The sequence below is a fragment of the Anolis carolinensis genome, chromosome 2 (genome assembly GCF_035594765.1).
Source record: "Anolis carolinensis isolate JA03-04 chromosome 2, rAnoCar3.1.pri, whole genome shotgun sequence".
Lineage (NCBI taxonomy): Eukaryota > Metazoa > Chordata > Lepidosauria > Squamata > Dactyloidae > Anolis > Anolis carolinensis.
Genome location: NC_085842.1, coordinates 306,168,066 through 306,188,400, shown reverse-complemented (window position 1 = coordinate 306,188,400; position 20,335 = coordinate 306,168,066). Strand labels below are relative to the sequence as shown.

General features: G+C 39.0%; 1 protein-coding gene across 2 annotated transcripts; it reads left to right on the top strand.

Moving 5' to 3' along the window:
* Positions 1–1,934: 1,934 nt before the first annotated feature.
* Positions 1,935–18,933, top strand: sec11c (SEC11 homolog C, signal peptidase complex subunit). Of its 2 annotated transcripts, XM_003225945.4 has the most exons (7): positions 1,945–2,123; positions 3,599–3,658; positions 8,455–8,564; positions 9,664–9,813; positions 12,504–12,623; positions 14,637–14,694; positions 16,675–18,049. In XM_003225945.4, the coding sequence occupies exons 2-7, from the start codon at positions 3,617–3,619 to the stop codon at positions 16,726–16,728; spliced, it is 534 nt and encodes a 177-aa protein (XP_003225993.1). In that variant the 5' UTR covers positions 1,945–2,123; positions 3,599–3,616; the 3' UTR covers positions 16,729–18,049. The 2 variants fall into 2 exon arrangements, with proteins under 2 accessions (XP_016852055.1, XP_003225993.1); XM_016996566.2 differs by lacking the exon at positions 12,504–12,623 and having other exon boundaries at positions 1,935–2,123; positions 16,675–18,933.
* Positions 18,934–20,335: the final 1,402 nt, after the last annotated feature.

The window sequence follows — 20,335 nt, the reverse complement described above, 5'->3', positions numbered from 1 at the left end:
TCCCAAGAAGTAAATGTCTTCTGATTTCCTGGCTGCAGTCTGCGTCTGCAGTCATCTTTGTGCCTAGAAACATTTATTTATTACAATATTTATATCCCGCCCTTCTCACCCAACAGGGGACTCAGGGCGGCTTACAATAAAGCACATATATAAAAATTGTACAATACACTATAAATCAGTTAAAAATTATTAACTTATATAAAGTCTGTCATTGCCTCCATGTTTTCTCCTTCTATTTGCCAGTCATCAATCAGTCTGGTTGCCATGATCTTGGTTTTCTTGATGTTTAACTGCAGCCCGGCTTTTGCACTTTCTTCTTTCACCTTGGTATAGAACATATAATGCACTTCAGTGCGGTTCAAACTGCATTATATAGCAGTGTCAAACCAGCCTGAGACTTGCCCAAGGCTTTTCCAGCAGCAGTTCTGCAACCCAGCATAAAGGAGAACTCTGGAAACGGCAATTCCAAAATTTATTTTCAATCTGGGATACTACTGTAGGTTGTTTACAATTTGGCATCTACTTATTTATGAGAATTTTTTTTGCACTTTCTTCTTTCACCTTGGTGATAAGGCTCAGCTCCTCCTCGCTTCCAGCCGTCAGAGTGGTATCATCTACACATCACATCTAAGGTTGTTAATGTTTCTTCCAGCAATTTTAACTCTGGCCTTGGATTCCTCAAGCCCCGCACGTCGCATGATGTGTTCTGCGTACAAGTTGAATAGGGAGGGTGAAAGTATGCAGCCCTGCCGCACTCCTTTCCCAATCTTGAAACAGTCTGTTGTTCTCTGGCCTGTTCTTACTGTGGCTACTTGGTCCTTATATAGATTCCTCAGGAGACAGACAAGGTGACTTGCTATCCCCATACCACCAAGAACATGCTACAGTGTATTATGATCCACACAGTTAAAGGCGTACCAGTTGCTATCTATATATATAAAAGAGTGATGGCATCACGGCGACCCACAAAACAACAAAACTACAGGCCCCCCAACCTCGAAATTTGACAACACAACCCATCATCCACGTCTCTAGGTTGATACAACAAAAAGAAAAGAAAAATAAAGTCCTAATTAGAGAGAGAGGAATAATTGCTTTTATCCAATTGCTGCCAGTTAGAAGGCTAAGCTCCTCCAACTTGGTCTCCTAGCAACCCAATAAAAAATAATAATAAACACTAAAAATTAATACAATAAAATACTATAATAACAGAAAATAACTAAAAATAATACAAGAAAATAATAAAATATAATAATTAAAAATATAACTTACAATAAAATTAACAAAAAATTGCAAATAACGTCAAATAAAAATTACACAACAATTTTTAACCAATACCACCACCACTTTGCCACAGCAACGCGTGGCTGGGCACAGCTAGTAAGCTATATATTTTGCCATAAAGGGACAGGTTAGAAAAGAATACACATCACTATCCCGCTAAATCCCACTTCCTTCTGTTCTGGCCCCGCCCCTTTCTTAAGCCCCGCCCCCTCCGAGCCTCTTTGTCACGCCCCCTCACCCCGTGTCAATCTCGACTAAGCCCCGCCTCTTCTCACCGCATCGCCAATTAAGAAGGTACACGGCTTGGCTGAGCCATTCAAAGCCTTAGCTGCCCTAAAATGCCAGACTCACGTATCCGTATGTATTTCCCATGAACCCGTATCTAATACTTTTTTAGACTGCTGCCTTTTATCCTAGTTCTGTCACATTTTTTTTTTAAAAAACGTGCCTCTCTCCCTTATCGGTATCGATTTCCTTCATTGAGAAAGAGAGATGTTTCAGGCAATGCGTAAACACCCAAGCGCAAAGCGGCAGGGACCCAACGGTTCCGCGCAAGGCATTGTGGGTAGTGTAGTTTCCTGTGACTTGAGCGCTATGCTTGGCTTATTACGCGAGGGGAGTATCAGGACTACATTTCCCAGAAGCCTAGGTTAAGATGCGTGTCTTTCTCTGTCCCACCTGGGCAGCCAGCCCTGGGGAGTGTGAATGGTGTTTGGGAGAAGGAAGGGAAGCACTGCGGTAGCCAGAGCCTTTTAGTCGCCCACTGGCTAGCGGTTGGCGACTGGGGTAGGCCTGGGGCCATAAATGTGCCACATCCTTGATTGCTGGTAGAAAAAAAGGTATCCATACTTTAATTCTAGTGAATTATGGGCGCTGCAGTTGCTCAGTTTCACTGGTTTGGGGTTAGGCTGGGATTGGCAGTGTTGCATCCTCTGGAATTTCGTTTGTAATTATTCAATATTTAATTCTGTTTTATCCATGGTATGATGACGATGATAATGATAATAAATAAGTGTATTGCTCCTTTTCCTGTCGTATATATTTTAATTCTGGAACTTCTTATTACTCTATATACTACTACTAATACTACTACTAATAATAAGTCTACTTCCTTCATTTCTAGTCTAGATATTTTGATCCTGGAACTTCTGTTACTTTATGTACTACTGACACCAATAATAATAATAATAATAATAATAATAATAATAATAATAATAATAATAATAAATTTTCTGTCTTTTCTTGCCTAGATACTTTAATCCTGGAACTCCTATTACTATATGTTCTACTACTACCACTACTGCTACTAATAATAATAATGATTCTATTTCCTCCTTTTAATCTCTGTACTACTACTAGGTTTAGATTTTCCCCTGACATTAAGTCTACTTATGTCTGACTCTGGAAGGTGGTGCTCACCTCCATTTCTAAGCCAAAGAGCTGGCGTTGTCCGAAGACGTCTCTAAGGTCATGTGGCCGGTTGATCTACTCACATTTGCATGTTTTTGAACTGCTAGGTTGGCAGAAGCAGGGGCTAACAGCAGGTGCTCACTCCGCTCCCCGGATTTAAACCACTGACATGGCATGTTCAGCAACTCAGCAGTTTAACTCACTTTGCCACTGGGGGGGTCCTATATATACTACTACTACTACTAAAAATAATTATTTCCCTTCTTTTCTAGTTGAGATAAAAATGTACTACTAATAATAATAATCTTGTGCTGATCAATGACCGAAATAAATGATTTGATACTACTACTACTACTACTACTAATAATAATAATAATAATAACAATTCTTTTCCTTCTTTTCTAGCCTAGATATTTTAATCCTGGAACTCCTATTAGAAGGAAATAGAATTATTAGTATTAGTAATAGTAGTACATAGAGTATTAGGAGTTCCGGGATTAATATCTCTAGACTAGAAAAAAAGGAAAAAGAATCATTCTTTTTCCTGTCTTTTCTAACCTAAATATTTTAATCCTGGAACTCCTCATTACTCTGTGTACTACTACTAATAATAATAATCATCATCATTCTTTTTCCTTCTTTTTTAGTCTAGATATTTCCATCCTGGAACTCCTGTTACTTTATGTACTACTACTACTACTAATATTTTTACCTGGCTTTTCTAGTCTAGATACTTTAATCCTGGAACTCCTGTTACTGTATGTACTTATTATTATTATTATTATAATTGTTGTTATTTTCCCTTCTTTTCTAGTCTAGATATTTTCATCCTGGAACTCTTTTAAACTATAAATGCAATCATTGTATCAAAAATAATCATTTCTCTTTTTTCTGTCCTTTTCAGCCTCGGAAAGCTCCAGCCATGGATATATTTGGAGACCTGCGGCGAATGAACAAGCGCCAGGTAAAAGAAAAGCATGCATTTTGGCTTCACTGCCTGTTTTTAGCCCCTTCCACAATGCCATATAATCCAATTCAAAGCAGATAATCTGGATTTTATACGGCAGTGTAGAAGGGGCCTGTGTTGCTTGCTGTGAGGTGTCTGGGTTGGTTCATGTATTTAACACATTCATAAACAGCTCAATGTTTTAAGAAAATTATTCTGAGCAATGCACAAACATTTAAGATATCAAATTTTTTAAAAATCCAAACAAGTGGCTGGTTGTCCAGTCAGGGAAATCTTTGAATAAAAAATCTCCTTAACACAATACAGTGTTGGTTTATACTTAACAGCATTTCATAAAGGCATTCTATAGGTTGGGAGTTAGGGCCTAATACCCTTTGTTAGTCCCAGTTAGAGAAAACCATTATATCCATGGCAATATAGGTGATGTAGCCAGAATTCAATTACACTGGCCAGCACATAGTTTGGTGCCTTAAATGTTAGATTATTTTTGGGTAGATTTAACCTGCTGTTTCAAAAAATGGCACCAGCTTTCTCCTATCAGCTCTACATTTTGAGATGCAGAACATATGCCATATACTTGTCGCCATCTGCTCATCCCTACAGAGTTATGATAATTGTCTTATCTACGAAGCTAGAACTGATACGATCTATCCAATGCAATTTTCTGAATCGGTGCCTCAAATAACCTCAAGAACAGGCCTATGAACTAAGATACAGTGAAAACATTTTTGTGTGTGGTTCGTTTGTGTTATTAGTCTCAGCTAGAATAGATCCAATAAATTAATTGGAACTTGGTTATAATATTAATAAAACTTTATTTTTATTACTGTTTATATACATTCCTGTATTTCAATGGGTTAATTTTAGCCAGAACTAGCAGTTAAAATTTAAGTCTTACTGACTCACTAAGAAGAATTGTTGATTTGTTTTAGGTTATTTGCTTTCTGTTATTTATATAATCATAGAATCATAGAGTTGGAAGAGACCCTGAGATCTTCAGGTACAGGGTGAAGTAGAAATTTTTAATAAATAGAAGTTCTTATCCAGGAATGGCCAAGAATGTGGTCTATAGGTGGTGTGTGTGTCCCACAAGGCCCGCATTTGAGTTGTGATGTATTCTGAAACCTCCCCGTATCAGGAAGGTTTCCCATTGTTGAAGACCTTCATATGCACTCTCAAGCATAGTTTGAAGATATTGCATGTATTGATGAAAGCTTTCATGGCTGGAATCACTGAGTTGCTGTGACTTCTGGGCTGTGTGGCCATGTTCCAGAAGCATTCTTTCCTGACGTTTCACCCAAATCTATGGCAGGCATCCTCACAACCTCTGACTCATAGAATCATAGAATAGTAGAGTTGGAAGAGACCTCATGGGCCATCCAGTCCAACCCCCCGCTAAGAAGCAGGAAATCGCATTCAAAGCACCCCCGACAGATGGCCATCCAGCCTCTGCTTAAAAGCCTCCAAAGAAGGAGCCTCCACCACAGCCCGGGGGAGAGAGTTCCACTGTCGAACAGCCCAGACTGCCATAGATGTGGGTGAAATGTCAAGAGAGAATGCTTCTGGAACATGGCCATACAGCTTGGAAAACTCGCAGCAATCCATATTGCTTGTATTTTGTATGGACAATTAACATAGGAGCCCTGAGTTGTCAGGGATTAGGAGATTTTGTTAGACAAAAATAATAATGCTTGGATAGTAAAATAAAAAACCTGAATCTTATGGCCATCAGAAAGTATGACTCAAACAAATTTGTGATAGATCTTATTTGTGCATATTTGCTTGCTAGTTGTGAGATGAGGTGGCATTAGTTCTTTGGAACTAAAGGCCTGGAAACTTCATCTTCCCATCTATTTTTGAGTTTTCAACCTTGTCCTTTGTCCATAAGAAGAAGGGAAGAACTGGGATTCTTGTGATGCAGAGTCCTGAGCCTGGTGCTGCTTCTTGTATTTGTACGTTTTCTCTGTAAAATTCACACATCTCCGGTTTCACAACCTCAAAAATTGATGTAAGAATTGGCCTGTCCGTGAAGCTGGTGATAAAGACAATGTTACTTTTTTGGAGGGAGAGGGTCGATCAGGCATGGGCAAACTTCGTCCCTCTGGGTGTTTTGGACTTCATCTTTCACAATTCCTAACAGCCTCAAGCTTAAGCGTCTGAGGGGGAAAAGGAAGGGGCCTGAGGCTGTTAAGAATTATGGGAGTTGAAGCCCAAAACACCTGGAGATCTGAAGTTTGCCTATGCCTGGGTAGATGGTTTCATTGCTTGGAAGCTGTAACATTATAGAATGTTTATGAAAGTGACAGAGGTTTTGATTTAACATATTTTGTGTAAAATCTCATTTCCTTCAATGGGCTGCAAGACTCGGCAGAGGGTTGCCAGTTGTAGTAAAGTAGTTGCTCTCTCATTATTTTTAATAATACTCCACCTTGCAATCAAGGTGGCTTTCAAATTATGTAGTTTTAATTTGTGCCATAGTTTCAAAGTACAAAAGATGGATGTTAAAATAGAATTAGACTATTAAGAACACCGAAAACAATTAATCTGTTTTAAAATGTTGCAATTAAAATAATCCAACATATTCTTCAAAGCCTTTCCATTAAAAACCTTCAGTTATTAAAAGCATGAGAAGAATTTTTTGCATTCTCCAACTGTCCCAATTTGGCAGGGTCAGTCCCAATTAATTATTTGCCACACCAGTTTTTCAATTGCTTTTAAAATGCCCCAATTTTTTCTTCTCTCATTGTTGCTTTTGTCTTCAGTTTACTTCAGTTGCTGTAAGTGGGTTTCAAAGTATAAGAGCAGATTGCACTCAGTTAACTCAACAAGGGGAGAAGAGAAGTGGTAGTGAAATTTTGCTCTTATAAATTTAGGTTTCAGAAGTAAATTGCTGCAGTCTCTTGTAGCTTGTGTGTTCTTCATCATGAATAACTGACCAGCTTGACCATGCATGAGATGGTTTATTGGTGAAATATTGAAGGGTGTGGTCTTTGCTGTTGAAAGGATAGCAAGAAGGGAACATTTTTGGTTTCATAGAAAGAATTTAGAAAAAGAATAGGGGGAGTCACTGAAAATACTTGATCACTTTGTAGTTCATTTATATAGTATCCATATATATGGTGCTTGTCACCTGCTAATTTAACAATTCCTTGCCCTCGGGTTTATGACACACACAAGGGAAAAGAAATGGTAACCAATCTTATTATCTGGAGATGAAAAGCATTGCTTCAGAGGTTCCACTTTCTTCCATCATATTTTAAATCTGAGTTCTAGAAGCTTTTTGCCTCTATTTTCCAGAAGGTGCCCAAGGCTATCTTTGGAGAAAACTCATGTGACAAAAGAAATGCTGAGAGATACAAGAAAAAAAGCTCAGAGAGAACATCAAGAGAAAAATATTTTGTCAGAAGTGGGGCAGGAGAAGAGTAGATAAGGACATAGATAATGTTTCATTATGTTAAGGTTTCCATATAGTCAAAGGAAGGAAGCCTCACTCAACCGTATTGATGTCTTAAGAACATGTTCTGGTTTTTGAAACAAGAAACTTGGAAATTATTTTTTTGATAAGTGGGATGTCCCCAAATAATTACTGTGAACTTTCTGTTGTAAAAAAAATCCCTCTTCTGGACCTAAAATAGCTCACAGAATCCAAGCTTGGGAGCAATATGTGGTGAAATTTTGATACTTTTAAAAGATGAAATGAGAGGGTACAGTTTTCCGAGATCTGGGAAAGTGACATAACCCGTTAGCCCCCAACAATTGCCCACCCTCTTTAATGTATGTGTAGCAAATGAAAAAAGCCAATACTGTCTAGTTCTTCAGCTGTTGTAAGCCAACAGTGCTATTTGCTGGCTTACAGTCAATTTCACCCTCCCCCAAATATTGTTTCCTCTAGATATATTTGACTACAGCTCCTGTGAGTTTCAGCCCTCAAATCCAGTGGTCATGGATTATGGGAATTATGTTCCAGAGGTCTGCCTGTGTCCAAAGGATGTGGCTTTCATATTGAGAAGTCAGGGAAATAACTTGTTTTTATTTGTTTCCTCTTTTAACCATTTGCCTGCTTAAAAAAAAAAGCCTTGAAACTAGGCCATCGTTGATTTTGGGTGCTGTACAGTTAGTCCTTGCAGGTAGAAGAAGCTGACTGCCCTACTTTTCCTACCTGCTGATCTACTTTGTGCCTTTTTTGTGGTCGTTTGGCTAGTGTCCCCTTCCTGGTAATCAGTTTTTGATTATCCTACTTTGCACATCTCTATCATGCTGTTGACCACATTGTAAAGATACGACACCCTGGGAAGATGCGGGATGCTGCGAAAACTCCTCGTTTTCTCAGAAGATAAAGAATCTATAACAGTTACATCTTAAAATTCAGAAACCCCTTTCTGCCCCTTTTTCTGCTCAAAAGAAATAGCCAAACAATAAATAGGCTTCCCTATAGTTGTAGATGGTAAATAATTTCCCCTGTATTTGTTCAAGTGAGACAGAGAGCTTCAGTGAAGGGGCAGACAAGATTGTTCTGAGGCTGAATCATTTCATGTCCTGGCACCCCCTTGAACACCAGTGCTTTTGTTTCTTTAAAAGATTTGGAATCTCCAATCCATATACTAATTCAATATCCCAAGTCCTTCAGGCTAGAGCAAACTCACTGGGAATGCAGGTGTTCCTGCGTGTGTTGTGTTTACGGATTCATTTCTTCAGGGCATACAGTTAAAACATTATAAAACAAGACTCCTCTTTTTAATGCTATGTTTTAAATCTGCTGCTGTTCCTAACTGTAACTCTTCGCTTCCTTGCAGCTCTATTACCAAGTTTTAAATTTTGCTATGATTGTGTCTTCGGCATTAATGATCTGGAAAGGCCTCATCGTTATCACTGGAAGTGAGAGCCCCATTGTAGTAGTACTCAGGTATGTCTCTTGATGTGAGCAATTTTGTTCTTAGACTCTACCCTTAAACTTCTGCCCCTGGTAATTGATCTAGCGCAATTTTAGATTGTGTTGATTACACGTGTATGCTGCTTTTCCTTCTGAAAGATGGGGCCAACGCACATGGGAGTTGATTCCTCGCAACCGTCTTATGAAAGAAGTTAGCTTGAGGGTGGGAGATTTCCCAAGACTGTGCAGAGTACATTGACATAGATTGAGGAAAACAAAATCCAAAGGAAATGCTCTGCTATGCCGCAAGATTTTTGTAATGTCTGTTGTTGCAATTAATATAAGACAAACTCACAAACTGATAAGAATCCAAAGGCAGCAGGGGCAACTATTACTTCTTTACAAACTCCAGCATGACTTTGTATACAATAACTGCCAAACATGGGATCCTCTGCCCATTGAATACTATACAGCTGGAGTGAAAGGAGATTTCGTTTAAAGAGGCATTATAGCACTTTTTCAAAAGAAAAAGTGGCTTGATCCTGGCTTGAGCTCATTGAGGTCAGGTACAGAGCTTTCCAGTGCTTGAGAGGCTTATTCCCTTCTATTTTAACCCACCCCAGATAGTGGATTTGATTGTACCAGAGACACAACAGAGTGGGTCCTGTGCCATTGTCCAACAAACTTTCTTCTTATATGTTTCGGGTTTCAGTAGTAGGGTTAATGAGGGGCACATCTGGGCAAATAATACAAAATGGAACTAGGGTTGGGTTGGTGATCCACAATATAATTATTTTCAGCAGTGAGTTATTCCTTAAACCCTGGCTTTGTGTATAAAATCCTATTCAACTCTTTACTATTTACATTCATGCAATTAATTTGAATGGATTTATCAATAATTTATTGAAGACTGCTGCATCTTGGAATACAAAATAAGGTTCTTGTCAAATGTTAGATTAATGCTGTATCTTCCATTGAGCCTACATGTCTGCAGCATCCCAGTCTTTGTTTTTAGCCATTGTAACCGTGGAGTGCTTTAATTTGTAACCTTTCTGATAAATATAAATGTTCATTCAATGTATGAAGTACAGGAATATCAACCCTTTGATGCACTTTTCCCTTTGACTTCTAGTGGCAGCATGGAGCCAGCCTTCCACAGAGGAGACCTACTGTTCTTGACAAACTTCAGAGATGACCCCATCAGGGCTGGGGAAATCGTGGTTTTTAAAGTCGAAGGCAGAGATATTCCAATTGTGCACAGAGTAATCAAGGTTCATGAAAAGTAATGACAAATGATGATAATAATAACAATAACAAGGATAACTGTATTTTCACCTGTGGCAATCATGCTTGTTTATTAGCTGAAGAATGATTTAAAACTGGTCTAGATGAGTCTATGACCCTCCAGATGTTGATGGACTGCATCTCCCATCAGCCCTTGCTAACAGGCTTTGAACAAAAATGGGAGATGTAGTCCTAACAGGGCTGAAAGTTGTCCATGCTTCATCCAGATGGGTTTAAAATCTTAGGACCGGAACTTCTTAGTAATTCTTTGAACTATTAAATGTAACCCTTTGACTGTAATAGAGGGGCGATTAGTTGTAGTCTGAGAGTATCCAATTCTGGTTTCCCTCCTTGGGTTTCTAAAGAATCTGCAATTCTGTACTGGGTATGTGTTTGTCTGTTTTGTATGAGGAAAGGGCCTGCTTTGTTCTCATGGACCTGTTAGTATTGTTCCCCTTGGTGGCTATTTGATAAATTTGTTATTTGTGTTAGTGCAAACTATGAGGTTAGCAGAGCTAGAAAATGCATTTTTGTTGGAATTGTACAACCACAAGACCAGGCCTGCACAGCTTGCAGCCCTCCATCTGTTTTGGCCTCCCAAGTCCCAGAATTCCTTGCCATTGGACAAACTGTCTTGGGCCAAAAAAAACCCTTTTTACCATACAGTTATCAAAATCTCCTCTTGTTACTCTCCTTAGAAATGGTCACAGAAAATGGAAGAGGGGAGAATGAAATGTAATACAAGTATAAATCTGTTTGCAGCTTCTCTACTTCCCAAATCTCCAAATGTTTGGGAGCGGTATGTGGATATCTGCCTCCCATTCCACTGATGAAAGCAGATATGTTAATGAGGGAAGTGAATTGGATATCCACTGTAGTCCAGACTGCAGAGAGAGATACCCATCAAATCCCTTAGAGTGCTGCAGATGGTACTGAGCATTGTGTCCAACAAGTTTGAACATCATAGCATGGGTGCATAGGTAGGCAGGCAGGCAAATAGATATGCAGTCTGGCTCCTTTCCATGTAGTTCACTTTGGAAGATGGAGGTCATTTGTGTCTACTGATGCCAGTGTCACCCCTCTTGCGAGATGCAGCCTGAGGACAGGGAAATGAAGAGAAGGTAACTGGATTATCTTATGGTTTACATGCTTCTTATCCAAAGTCAAAGCTTGGGGAAAAGATGATGCTGACTATGGCAGTGTTTCTGGGATTTTTAGTCTGGCCTCTAAGGACATAAGGAATTGACCTACCTTGGCTCTCATCTGATTAAAGGAAACACTGGAAGGGACTTTGAGATTGCAGGCATGTATTTGTGTCTTTAGTATAGACCACATGCACCTGGGTCTATAATACTTGTCAGAATGACATAGTGTTGCTGGATCAGGTTGAACTTTCTGCATCGGATTGTAGTGGAGACTCCTTTTTGGAGTCTTTTAAACAGAGGCTGGATGGTCATCTGTCAGGGGTATTTTGAATGTGCTTTTCCTGGATAGCAGGGGGTTGGATTAAATGTTCCATGTGGTCTCATCCAACTCTGATTCTATGAACATCTATGTATTCTACTGTTGTCTTTCCATCATTGGCCATCCTTAGTGGTTCTCCTGTTTCTTTCAGCAAATGATGTTCAGGATCATACTGTCTGCCTCTAAACCGGAAGGAACATAAGAATTTAGTGTAACACTTCAGATTGTTTGGCCATCTGGCACAGTGCTTTTAACTTTGGAAGCATTTCTCTAAGGTCTTTGGTGGGTGCCATATGTTATCCCTGCATCCGTGACCAGCCCTAGAGAAGCTGTTGTATCCCAGAGCTATCTTTGGAATCATTAATTTTGTCACCTGGCAAGTTGTCTTCTGAACTCCCTTCTCTAGAGAAAGGCTGCTGTCTTGATCTGTCAGGAATTTGCCCTGGGCCTCTCAGGAATTTGTCCTTCTGCTTCAGGAACCACAGCTCTTGCTTTCTGGACTTAAAATCCCAGGCTGAACTGCAACTTCATCATCCCCATTGTTAGGTGCAACATTAGGTCCATCACCCTTATTGGCATTAGGTACAACATTAGGTGTCATTGGCTGCATCACAACAGAAGCTGAAATATAACCAGGATCTTTCATATCATTCATATGCAAACGTACTTAGTGATGGTCCTTTCAGAAATTTCAGAGCTGTTGACTGTTAGCCATTGCTCATCCAAGAATTGGTTCAGTCTCAACTTCTGCATCTTGCCCAAAGGACTCATGTCTGATTTTAGACATCTGTCAAATTTTGTCAGTTTTTTGTTTCATCAGTCAATTTTTCTAGTTAGCAGAACGCCTGCTGTTCTTTGCCTTTTTTCTTTATCATATATGCCTATTTTTCCAGTTGACAAGTACAGTAATTGCTCTTAATAACATTCGGATAGGTATCTACTTCATAAATATAATCTTAAACAGATACTGTTTATTATGGCTGCTTGGTTGAAGTTGATTAATGCAGTAGGGGAGAAAATAGTGGTTTAGATCTGTCAGTAAGTGTAAAATGAGTTTTTTTAAAGCCCAAATGCTATGATATTTGTTATAAACACAGGAAGTGCAGGTTGTACATGTTGATATCTTATCTCCTAGACCTGCCTGTTCATATTTTGCAAACATTTTGCTTCATGACTTTAAAATGAGGTGCTGAAATGAGGTCTTGCTGTGCTGCTTGTTTGCAGAGAAAATGGCAACATAAAATTTCTGACCAAGGGGGATAATAATGATGTTGATGACAGAGGCTTGTACAAAGAAGGACAGAACTGGCTGGAAAAGAAGGACGTCGTAGGCAGGGCACGGGGGTAAGTAACAGAACAAAGTGTGCTTTCCCCTCTGTCTAATGAAGGTCAGCATGTAGTTGACTCTGAAGCAGGGAAATGAGAAATCGCACGAAAAGTTTGGTGTATAACACCTGCTTTTTACAGCTGGAATTATTGATCTAGACAGAAAACACAGCTAAACTTATTTTGGCTAGTCTTGTATTTCCTGGTTTCCTTTTTTAAATAGGCTTGTTAGTGCTAGGGCAGTGGTTCTCAACCTGTGGGTCCCCAGGTGTTTTGGCCTACAACTCCCAGAAATCCCAGTCAGTTTACCAGCTGTTAGGATTTCTGAGAGCTGAAGGCCAAAATATCGGGGACCCACAGGTTGAGAACCACTGTCCTAGGGACTCAATGCTTTTATACATGTGCATTTAATTCTCACCTTAAGCTAATCAGGATAGCCTGTCCTTACTATTACTTGTCACTTCATGGAAATAATAGTGGAGAATCGTGTTCCCATTTCCAGGCCATTTTGGGGGAATTTCTAGGAAATGATTTGGAAACGAGACAAAGTCTCACGATGTTGAAAAAGAAATAATTTTATGCTTGAACATTGCCCAAAGCATTTCAACCTGGAAATGTATTTATGGCCTTCTCGAGGGAATTAGAACTTTAAAATCAACATGTGGAAATTTTTTTTGTTAAAAAATGTGTCTCAAAAGCATATGCCTGACAACTGCTAATCAGGCTGAAGCGCAGTGGGCAGTTTTTCAAAATAAAATCTCATTTTTAATAGCCTGAAACTTTGTCTTTTTTGACATATCTATTTATTGTTACTCTTTGCTTTTAGCTCCTGAGAAATGCCAGCTAAGAGCTGATAGTTTCCCCAATCTTTCCCTGTTTGGGGGAAAGGAGTAAAATTGGGAACATAAGCTCCTAGAAACTCTACCTGACCTTTTTTCCCACCACATGCTACCTCTCTCTGACCCCTTCTACACCGCCTTTATTACCCAGGATTTAATCCCAGATGACCTGGCAGTGGAGACTCATGTAATCCAGTTCAAAGCAAAAAACCTGGGATCAGATCCTGGGATATAAGGACAGTGTAGAAGGGGCCTCAGGTGCTTCTGCTGGGAACACAATGACTTTAAGATTGGTTGGCCTTGCCTTTGATATTATTCCGCCAACAGGGAGCCATTGTTCATTCATGTTTTGGAGAGCTGTGACTAAGTGAGATCTTCCTGTCTGCCCCATTTTATTTTCTCACCCCTGAATCTATAAAACTTAATTTGAAAAGAACAGTAAAACATTGTTAGAGCTTAAAAACGCTAAGGCCTTAGGAACATTTTGGGAAACATTTTTTTATATCTGTGTTAGTTTTTTGCAGCCATTCCTCCACATTTATGGCTCAAGCATTTGGCAGTTTGATTACACTATGTAACAAAATTTGAAAACTTTTCTGTTCCTGGTTTGAAATTGTAATTTCCTGCTTAATTGTGTAGAACTTACTTTGAAAGTAGTTGTTGGGACTCCGGAAACTTAGTTTTTGTTGCTGCCACAATCTGTGTTGAATTGGTTGAGACTCCGTGAGAAAGCAAAATGTGCGGCAGGATGTCCCACAAAAACAAAGTTTTTGCAATTTAGTAAATCCTTTGCATGTTTTTATGATATAACCAATTAGGAAATAACATATATAACTCAGGAACAATAATTGTGTTATCTGTGGTTTATTGCATTTATCACTGATTTAGCTGCTGTTGTGTACATGGCTGAAAACATGTTCCCTCTAGGCATTTCTAGGTCCTTCAACATGATCCTCCAGTGGAGGTTGATCATAACATTATGCTGGAGGAGCTAGAAATGCCTAGAGAATTGTTCTGTCAAGTAAAGAAAATTTGTTTGAGTGTTTTATTTATATTTGTGGCTTTCCATTTACGCAGGGGCCCTGCTCCTCTTGCCCCTGCAATTGTGGAGGAACTACTGTATTAAAATAGAAATGACATTTTGAGCTGAGATATAGTGATCTTACGTTTTTATGTTCTCTTTTTCATTCAGGTTTTTGCCATATGTTGGAATGGTGACCATAATAATGAATGACTATCCAAAATTTAAGGTAAGTGAGCCAGTAGGTTGTTAAGAAGCTGTCATTAAGGTCTCTGGTAGTACATTGGCGTTAGTGAATTCATTTAGATAAGGTAGTAGGAAGGTCAATATGTATATGTATATGGCTGGAGTTACCCTTAAAAATGTACCTATTCTGACTTGTATACAAATTTAACTTAAGAACAAACCTACAGAACCCCTCTTATTCGTAACTTGAGAACTGCCTGTATTTGCATAGGTATGCATAATAAGATATGTTGGTGATAGGGCCCAAGTCTAAACATGACATTCATTTATGTTCCATCTAAACTTATAGCTGATATTTAATTTAATACATTTTTAAAATAATTGTATGCATAAAACAAAGTTTGTATTCATTGAACCATCAGTAAGCGAAGGTGCCACTTTCTCCGCTGTTCAGGTTTTGGAATTTGGAATTTCAGATAAGGGATACTCGACCTGTATTGTAAAATGAATGTTGTCCTTGTGTAAATTTTGTTCCAGATGCCTATTTCTGGGTTTAATGAAATGAAGAGCAAGCACCTAGTTTAGCCTTAGAAATCAAACTGGAGAATTTCTACTGTGTGGTCCAGGTTTAGAGAAGTCTAGTGCAGGCCTTTTGCCTGTGTATTAGAAAATAGCCTGCACCAGGTTCCACTGACTGGATTCCTCTAGATCAGTGGTTCTCAACCTGTGGGTCCCCAAATGTTTTGGTCTTCAACTCCCAGAAATCCTAGCAGCTGTAATCCTAGGAGTTGTAGGCCAAAACACCTGGGGGACCTGCAGGTTAAGAACTACTGTTCTAGAGGTTGTCTGTAACCCCCATTCTCCTGGTAAGCAGAGTCAATATTGAGGAATGATGAGAGCTGCCACCCTGTCATTCCCCCACCACTATACCCCCTTGAGGAAGGGTTGTGGGAATTCCAGTCCAACAACAATGGTCCATCTCTGAGTTAGTCAAATGGTCTCGCTCAAATAAAAAGGTAACGTCTAATAGCTGATATGCTGTGGGAGCCAGAATCTGGCCTAGAATTCTCCACAAAATGCAGAGGTTTTATGGCCAATATTCTTCAGCAGGGGAAATGGAGATGGAAACATTTTAAGGGTTTGCCCTTGGTGTATTGGGGGGGGGGGGGATATATGACTGCATAGTTCATGAAAAGTCTTGATCTTTCATTTTACCTAGGACAGATTTTGAATACCAAGTAATTTTGCTAAAGGCAATGTTCAGATATCCCTGCTGTATAGATCACCTGTAGGTGTAATCTCCATATGTAAATAACCATGCAGTAACAGCACACATCCTGTGAGTGTTCTGACAATTGTTTTAGTAACTATCAGATGCAAAATGAGGATGAAGCATTTAGAGCTCTGATCAAGTGGGGATATATTTGCATGTATGAATAATATACACTCTCGTCCTGAGTCCTGTATGTTCTTCCCATAGTGCAAGCACCTGGAACTACCGCTCCATTGACTTCACTCTATTGACTTCTTGTTCCGCTTACACACACACACAAAGGATAAATATAACAAGCGTATCAAAGAGAAAAAAAAAACCTGCATTAGTTGTTGTTTTCCAGAAAAAAACAGTCCTCCAGGATGCTTCTGAGATAAACTTCTGCTGGAAGCTGCCCATAGATCTGCACTTTGAGATTTCTAAAGATGTGTTCTTTCTAGGGATCTTTAGGCCCTCCAGTGTGACTCTAGAGCCGGTAGGCTGTTAGGAATTGTGGGAGTTGAAGTCCAAAACACATGGAGGGCCAAAGTTGGCCCATGCCTGCTCTAGGGTCAATTTCTGGTGGAAGTTTCCCTGGAGAACCTAGAGTTTCTTAGAACTTTGTAATCAAATCCATAAAAATCAACCCACAAATGTGGAGGGCAAACTGTATACAGTTAAGCAATATCCAGTGTATGGAAAGCTCTGTGTGTGTCTATGAAGATAACTGCATATATCTGCATATTAGTAACCAGTTTCCTTTTTTTACAGTACGCTCTCCTGGCAGTAATGGGTGCATATGTACTACTGAAACGAGAATCATAGAAGAACATGGGATTGCCTTGCACAGAGATCTATGAAGAGATACTAATATATTTGAAACATCCCTGTGTCTGTATATAGCATTATGTGATGTGCAAACAACATTGCTTTGTCAACATAAATTTTCCTCATTTGTGCCCACAATTCTAAAAAAAAAGTCCTTATATGTAAACTTTCATTGGGATGAGCTTTCTGAGTATTCATACAACTGCAGCCTCTATGGATTATAGCACTGTCCATTGTTGTTTGGGTCATGTTATTTCTTTGGTTTTCTCCATGCCCACACAATTGTGGTTAATCAAGGACAGTGGTGCAGAATTACTGGTAGGAAAGTGATTGGAAACAGTTACGCAGTCAGTTATCATATGTGTATGTTGGTCTGATAAAAGATTCCTAAATTTTCCTTATTAGCCCAAAATAGCTAATAGTGAAGTATGCTAGCACAGTGGTTCCCAACCTGTGGGTCTCCAGATGTTTTGGCCTTCAACTCCCTGAAATCCTAACAGCTGGTAAACTGGATTTCTGGGAGTTGTAGGCCAACACGCCTGGGGTCCCACAGGTTGAGAACCACTGTACTGGCAAGATCATACTCCAAATATTTCCTTCCTTCATTGAGTCATGAATGAAAGTTGAAAGGTTCCTAGTCACTATTTCTTAACAGTAGTCTACTACCAGTTCCTAGCTCTCCTCCTGCTTCATGAAATCTCTGGATCTTTCCTCAAGCATTTCCTCCCCATTCTTCTGAATGAGTTCACCAGATACCCTAGTGTCTCATCCCTGTTCTCAGAACAACCTTTGAAAAGTAAATAGCAGGTTGTTAAACAAAGGTTTTTTCAAGAGTGCTGCTATTGAAACAGGCTCCCAAGGAAGGTCCACAGAAGTGCTCTGTGAAATGGCATCTGTGTGTTATATAATACTATAGCTTGTTGCAGATGAAATATACTTTGTAAAGCTGCTCATGATCTGCCACTCAATTGTTAATTATATTGAGAGCACTCTTGTCCTTTGAGGCCCATTCTTGGCATTTCACAACCCTTTGTGGCCTTAGAGAAGTCCCTTTAACCTTGTGGATATTTCTTTTTATTTTTCAGAACTATTTCTCACGTTTTTGCATAATCACGGATACAAATGTGTCAATTCCACATTCCATCTGCCTTTCGAAAAAGAAAAAGGGAAAAAAGGAAACTCTCAACTGCTAAATCTATCTGATAATGTTAAATGGGGTGGACTTTTTTGTTATGAAATGTGCCCCAAAATATCTCTTCCTTTGTCTTATCATGCTATGCAATAATATCATGAAAAGATCGATGTCTTGTTTATATGACTTGACTGGTTTTATTTCAGTCTTTTGCAGGATCATTTTTATGCTTGGCTGTTTGAAAATAATGTTGGCTTTCTATCCTTTGGTTTTTCCGTTCTTATTCCTGTGAGGCACAGTTAGGTTCATTTACTGTAGAACTCACACATTCACTGAGGTTAAGGCTTAGGAACACTGCAAAAAAATAGGAGAAAGTGAATTAAAACACTATTTTTTCACCCTAAAAAAGGCCCTCCAGTGCAACACTGTGATCAAATTCCTCCAGATGAGTAGTTGAAATGGCGAAGACAACCTATAGGACTCACAGTTTCTTCCTAGTTTCAGCTGTCTTTAGAAGACTGCAAACATGCTGAAAAGTATGCGAGAGATTGGAATCTGTTAATTTGGGACATTCAAAATGTGTCACATTCTTTGGACTGGATACATTCAAAAGGACACAGGTATTATCAGTATCTGGAAGATCATGTACCTGTCTACTGTGAAGATGTTAAAGGTGAGAAGTCAGTGAGAAAAAGCAGGATCAACTCTCATTCAGTATCACAAACATAACCGAATAGATAAGAATCAAAAGATTGAAGAGCTAAGCATGCAAACATTCTGGCTGCTTGGGTGATTCTGTTTGCTCTTACATTTAAATTCTTTTAGTCTCTCAAGTTCTTAATAGTATGTTTATGAAGCTTTTGGAAAGCCATGCTGGTTAAACTCCTTACCTATTCCTAGCAGACAAAGCACACTGACATTTCAAAAGTGGTTTTGAGAAATCCAGTATGTTCTTAGAGTCATACTCCAAAAAAGTAACTTCTTCAAACCTGGTGTCTTGCTTAATGCTTCAGAAAACCAGAATCAATGCAGTAAAATAATAAAAGTTGAAAAATAATACTACAAAATAAGAGGCTTGTTGAGAAATGTCAATTATTTAATAACCCAGGAACATGTATAAAATGTGCTTTCTAAGTGACTAAGCAAGTACAAGCAATCATGCTATGTTCGGCAATAGAGAAAAACCCCCAAATAAGGTAACCATAGAATCACACTAGAAGACCTAGAGGTACTTACTCATTCTAGGAATCTCATGATCTTCCAGCATGGCTCTGGTCAATTTCTGATGAAATTTTACCATAAGAGTCATACTGGAGGACTTGGTGATTCCTAGAGAACATTTTCATCAAATCTGTAGAAGCCAAATACGGAGGACTGAATGTACAACTCTGATAATTTTCTCATGCCACGCATTTCCAGAAAAGTTTGTAAATGAAAGGCATGCCCAATTTTTTTTTAAAAAAAATCATCCCAATGATTATTGAGAAAATTGCTTGACAACTTGCTTTCAAATGAACTTTATGCAGGGTTATGGATCCAGTAGTATTTAATTGGCCATTCCTAAAGATTGAAATATTGCTACATTTTCCATTGCATGATTGAGCCCATCTGGATGACCTTTCCTGACCCACCCCTCCATTCACCTTTTGATATGTGGCTTTTAAATCCATAGCATAAGCAACCAATCACTAGCTTTCATGTTCTCTATTAACCATTCTTGCAATCCATTGTGTTCCTACAACTGTATGGAAGAAAAGTGTATTTCAAAGGTAATTCCCTAGCATTTGTTTTCCAGTATCTAAATGATAAGCATACATGTAGCTTGACTACCCTATGAGAACAATCCTATCAACAAACTTATCTTTATGACTTTCTAGAAAATGTGACAAAATGAGCGCAAACTGATTGGTTGAAAAAAAAAAAGTATGGATGCGTCAAAAGAGCTCCAGAGGAGCCATACCTATATTAATATTTCCTTTTTTTTTCCCTTCTAAGGAGGTTTTAGGCAAAAGCATTCTGCCATCCCCAGAAACCATCTGCTTCACAATGTGTGCTTGCTCAGATGAATTAAAGCATAATCATAGTTGCAGTCAGGGGGACATAAGAGATAAGGTAGGGTATATGCACCACAGCCTATACAATTCACCTCGTATTTATTAGCAACTAACATTATTAAAGTTTGTGTTGAGAAAGGTTGTCATCACCTAGACTGCAATAACATCTAATGTTCCACAGCAATGTCCTGCAGGCTCCCTAATCCTAATTTAACAATCCTATATTTCATTTTGGCATCTCCTTTGTGATAGGCAATCGCTTTCCTATGTGCTGATAGCATTTGCATGTTCATTATACACTATATATCACCATGCTCCCCATCTGTTTCAGGGCTTATGTACAGGTCACAACAGAGATATTGGTGTAAGATCTCAATGATGAAGACAAGTCCTGATGGAGAAGACCGAACAAGGCAAT

Bases quoted from the DNA above. Each gene is read 5' to 3' on its own strand.
- sec11c (XM_003225945.4), top strand. From the start codon at position 3,617: ATGGATATATTTGGAGACCTGCGGCGAATGAACAAGCGCCAG. The intron at 8,565-9,663 runs GTATGTCTCTTG...TTTGACTTCTAG, and splicing joins CCCATTGTAGTAGTACTCAG to TGGCAGCATGGAGCCAGCCT. The intron at 9,814-12,503 runs GTAATGACAAAT...GCTTGTTTGCAG, and splicing joins GTAATCAAGGTTCATGAAAA to AGAAAATGGCAACATAAAAT.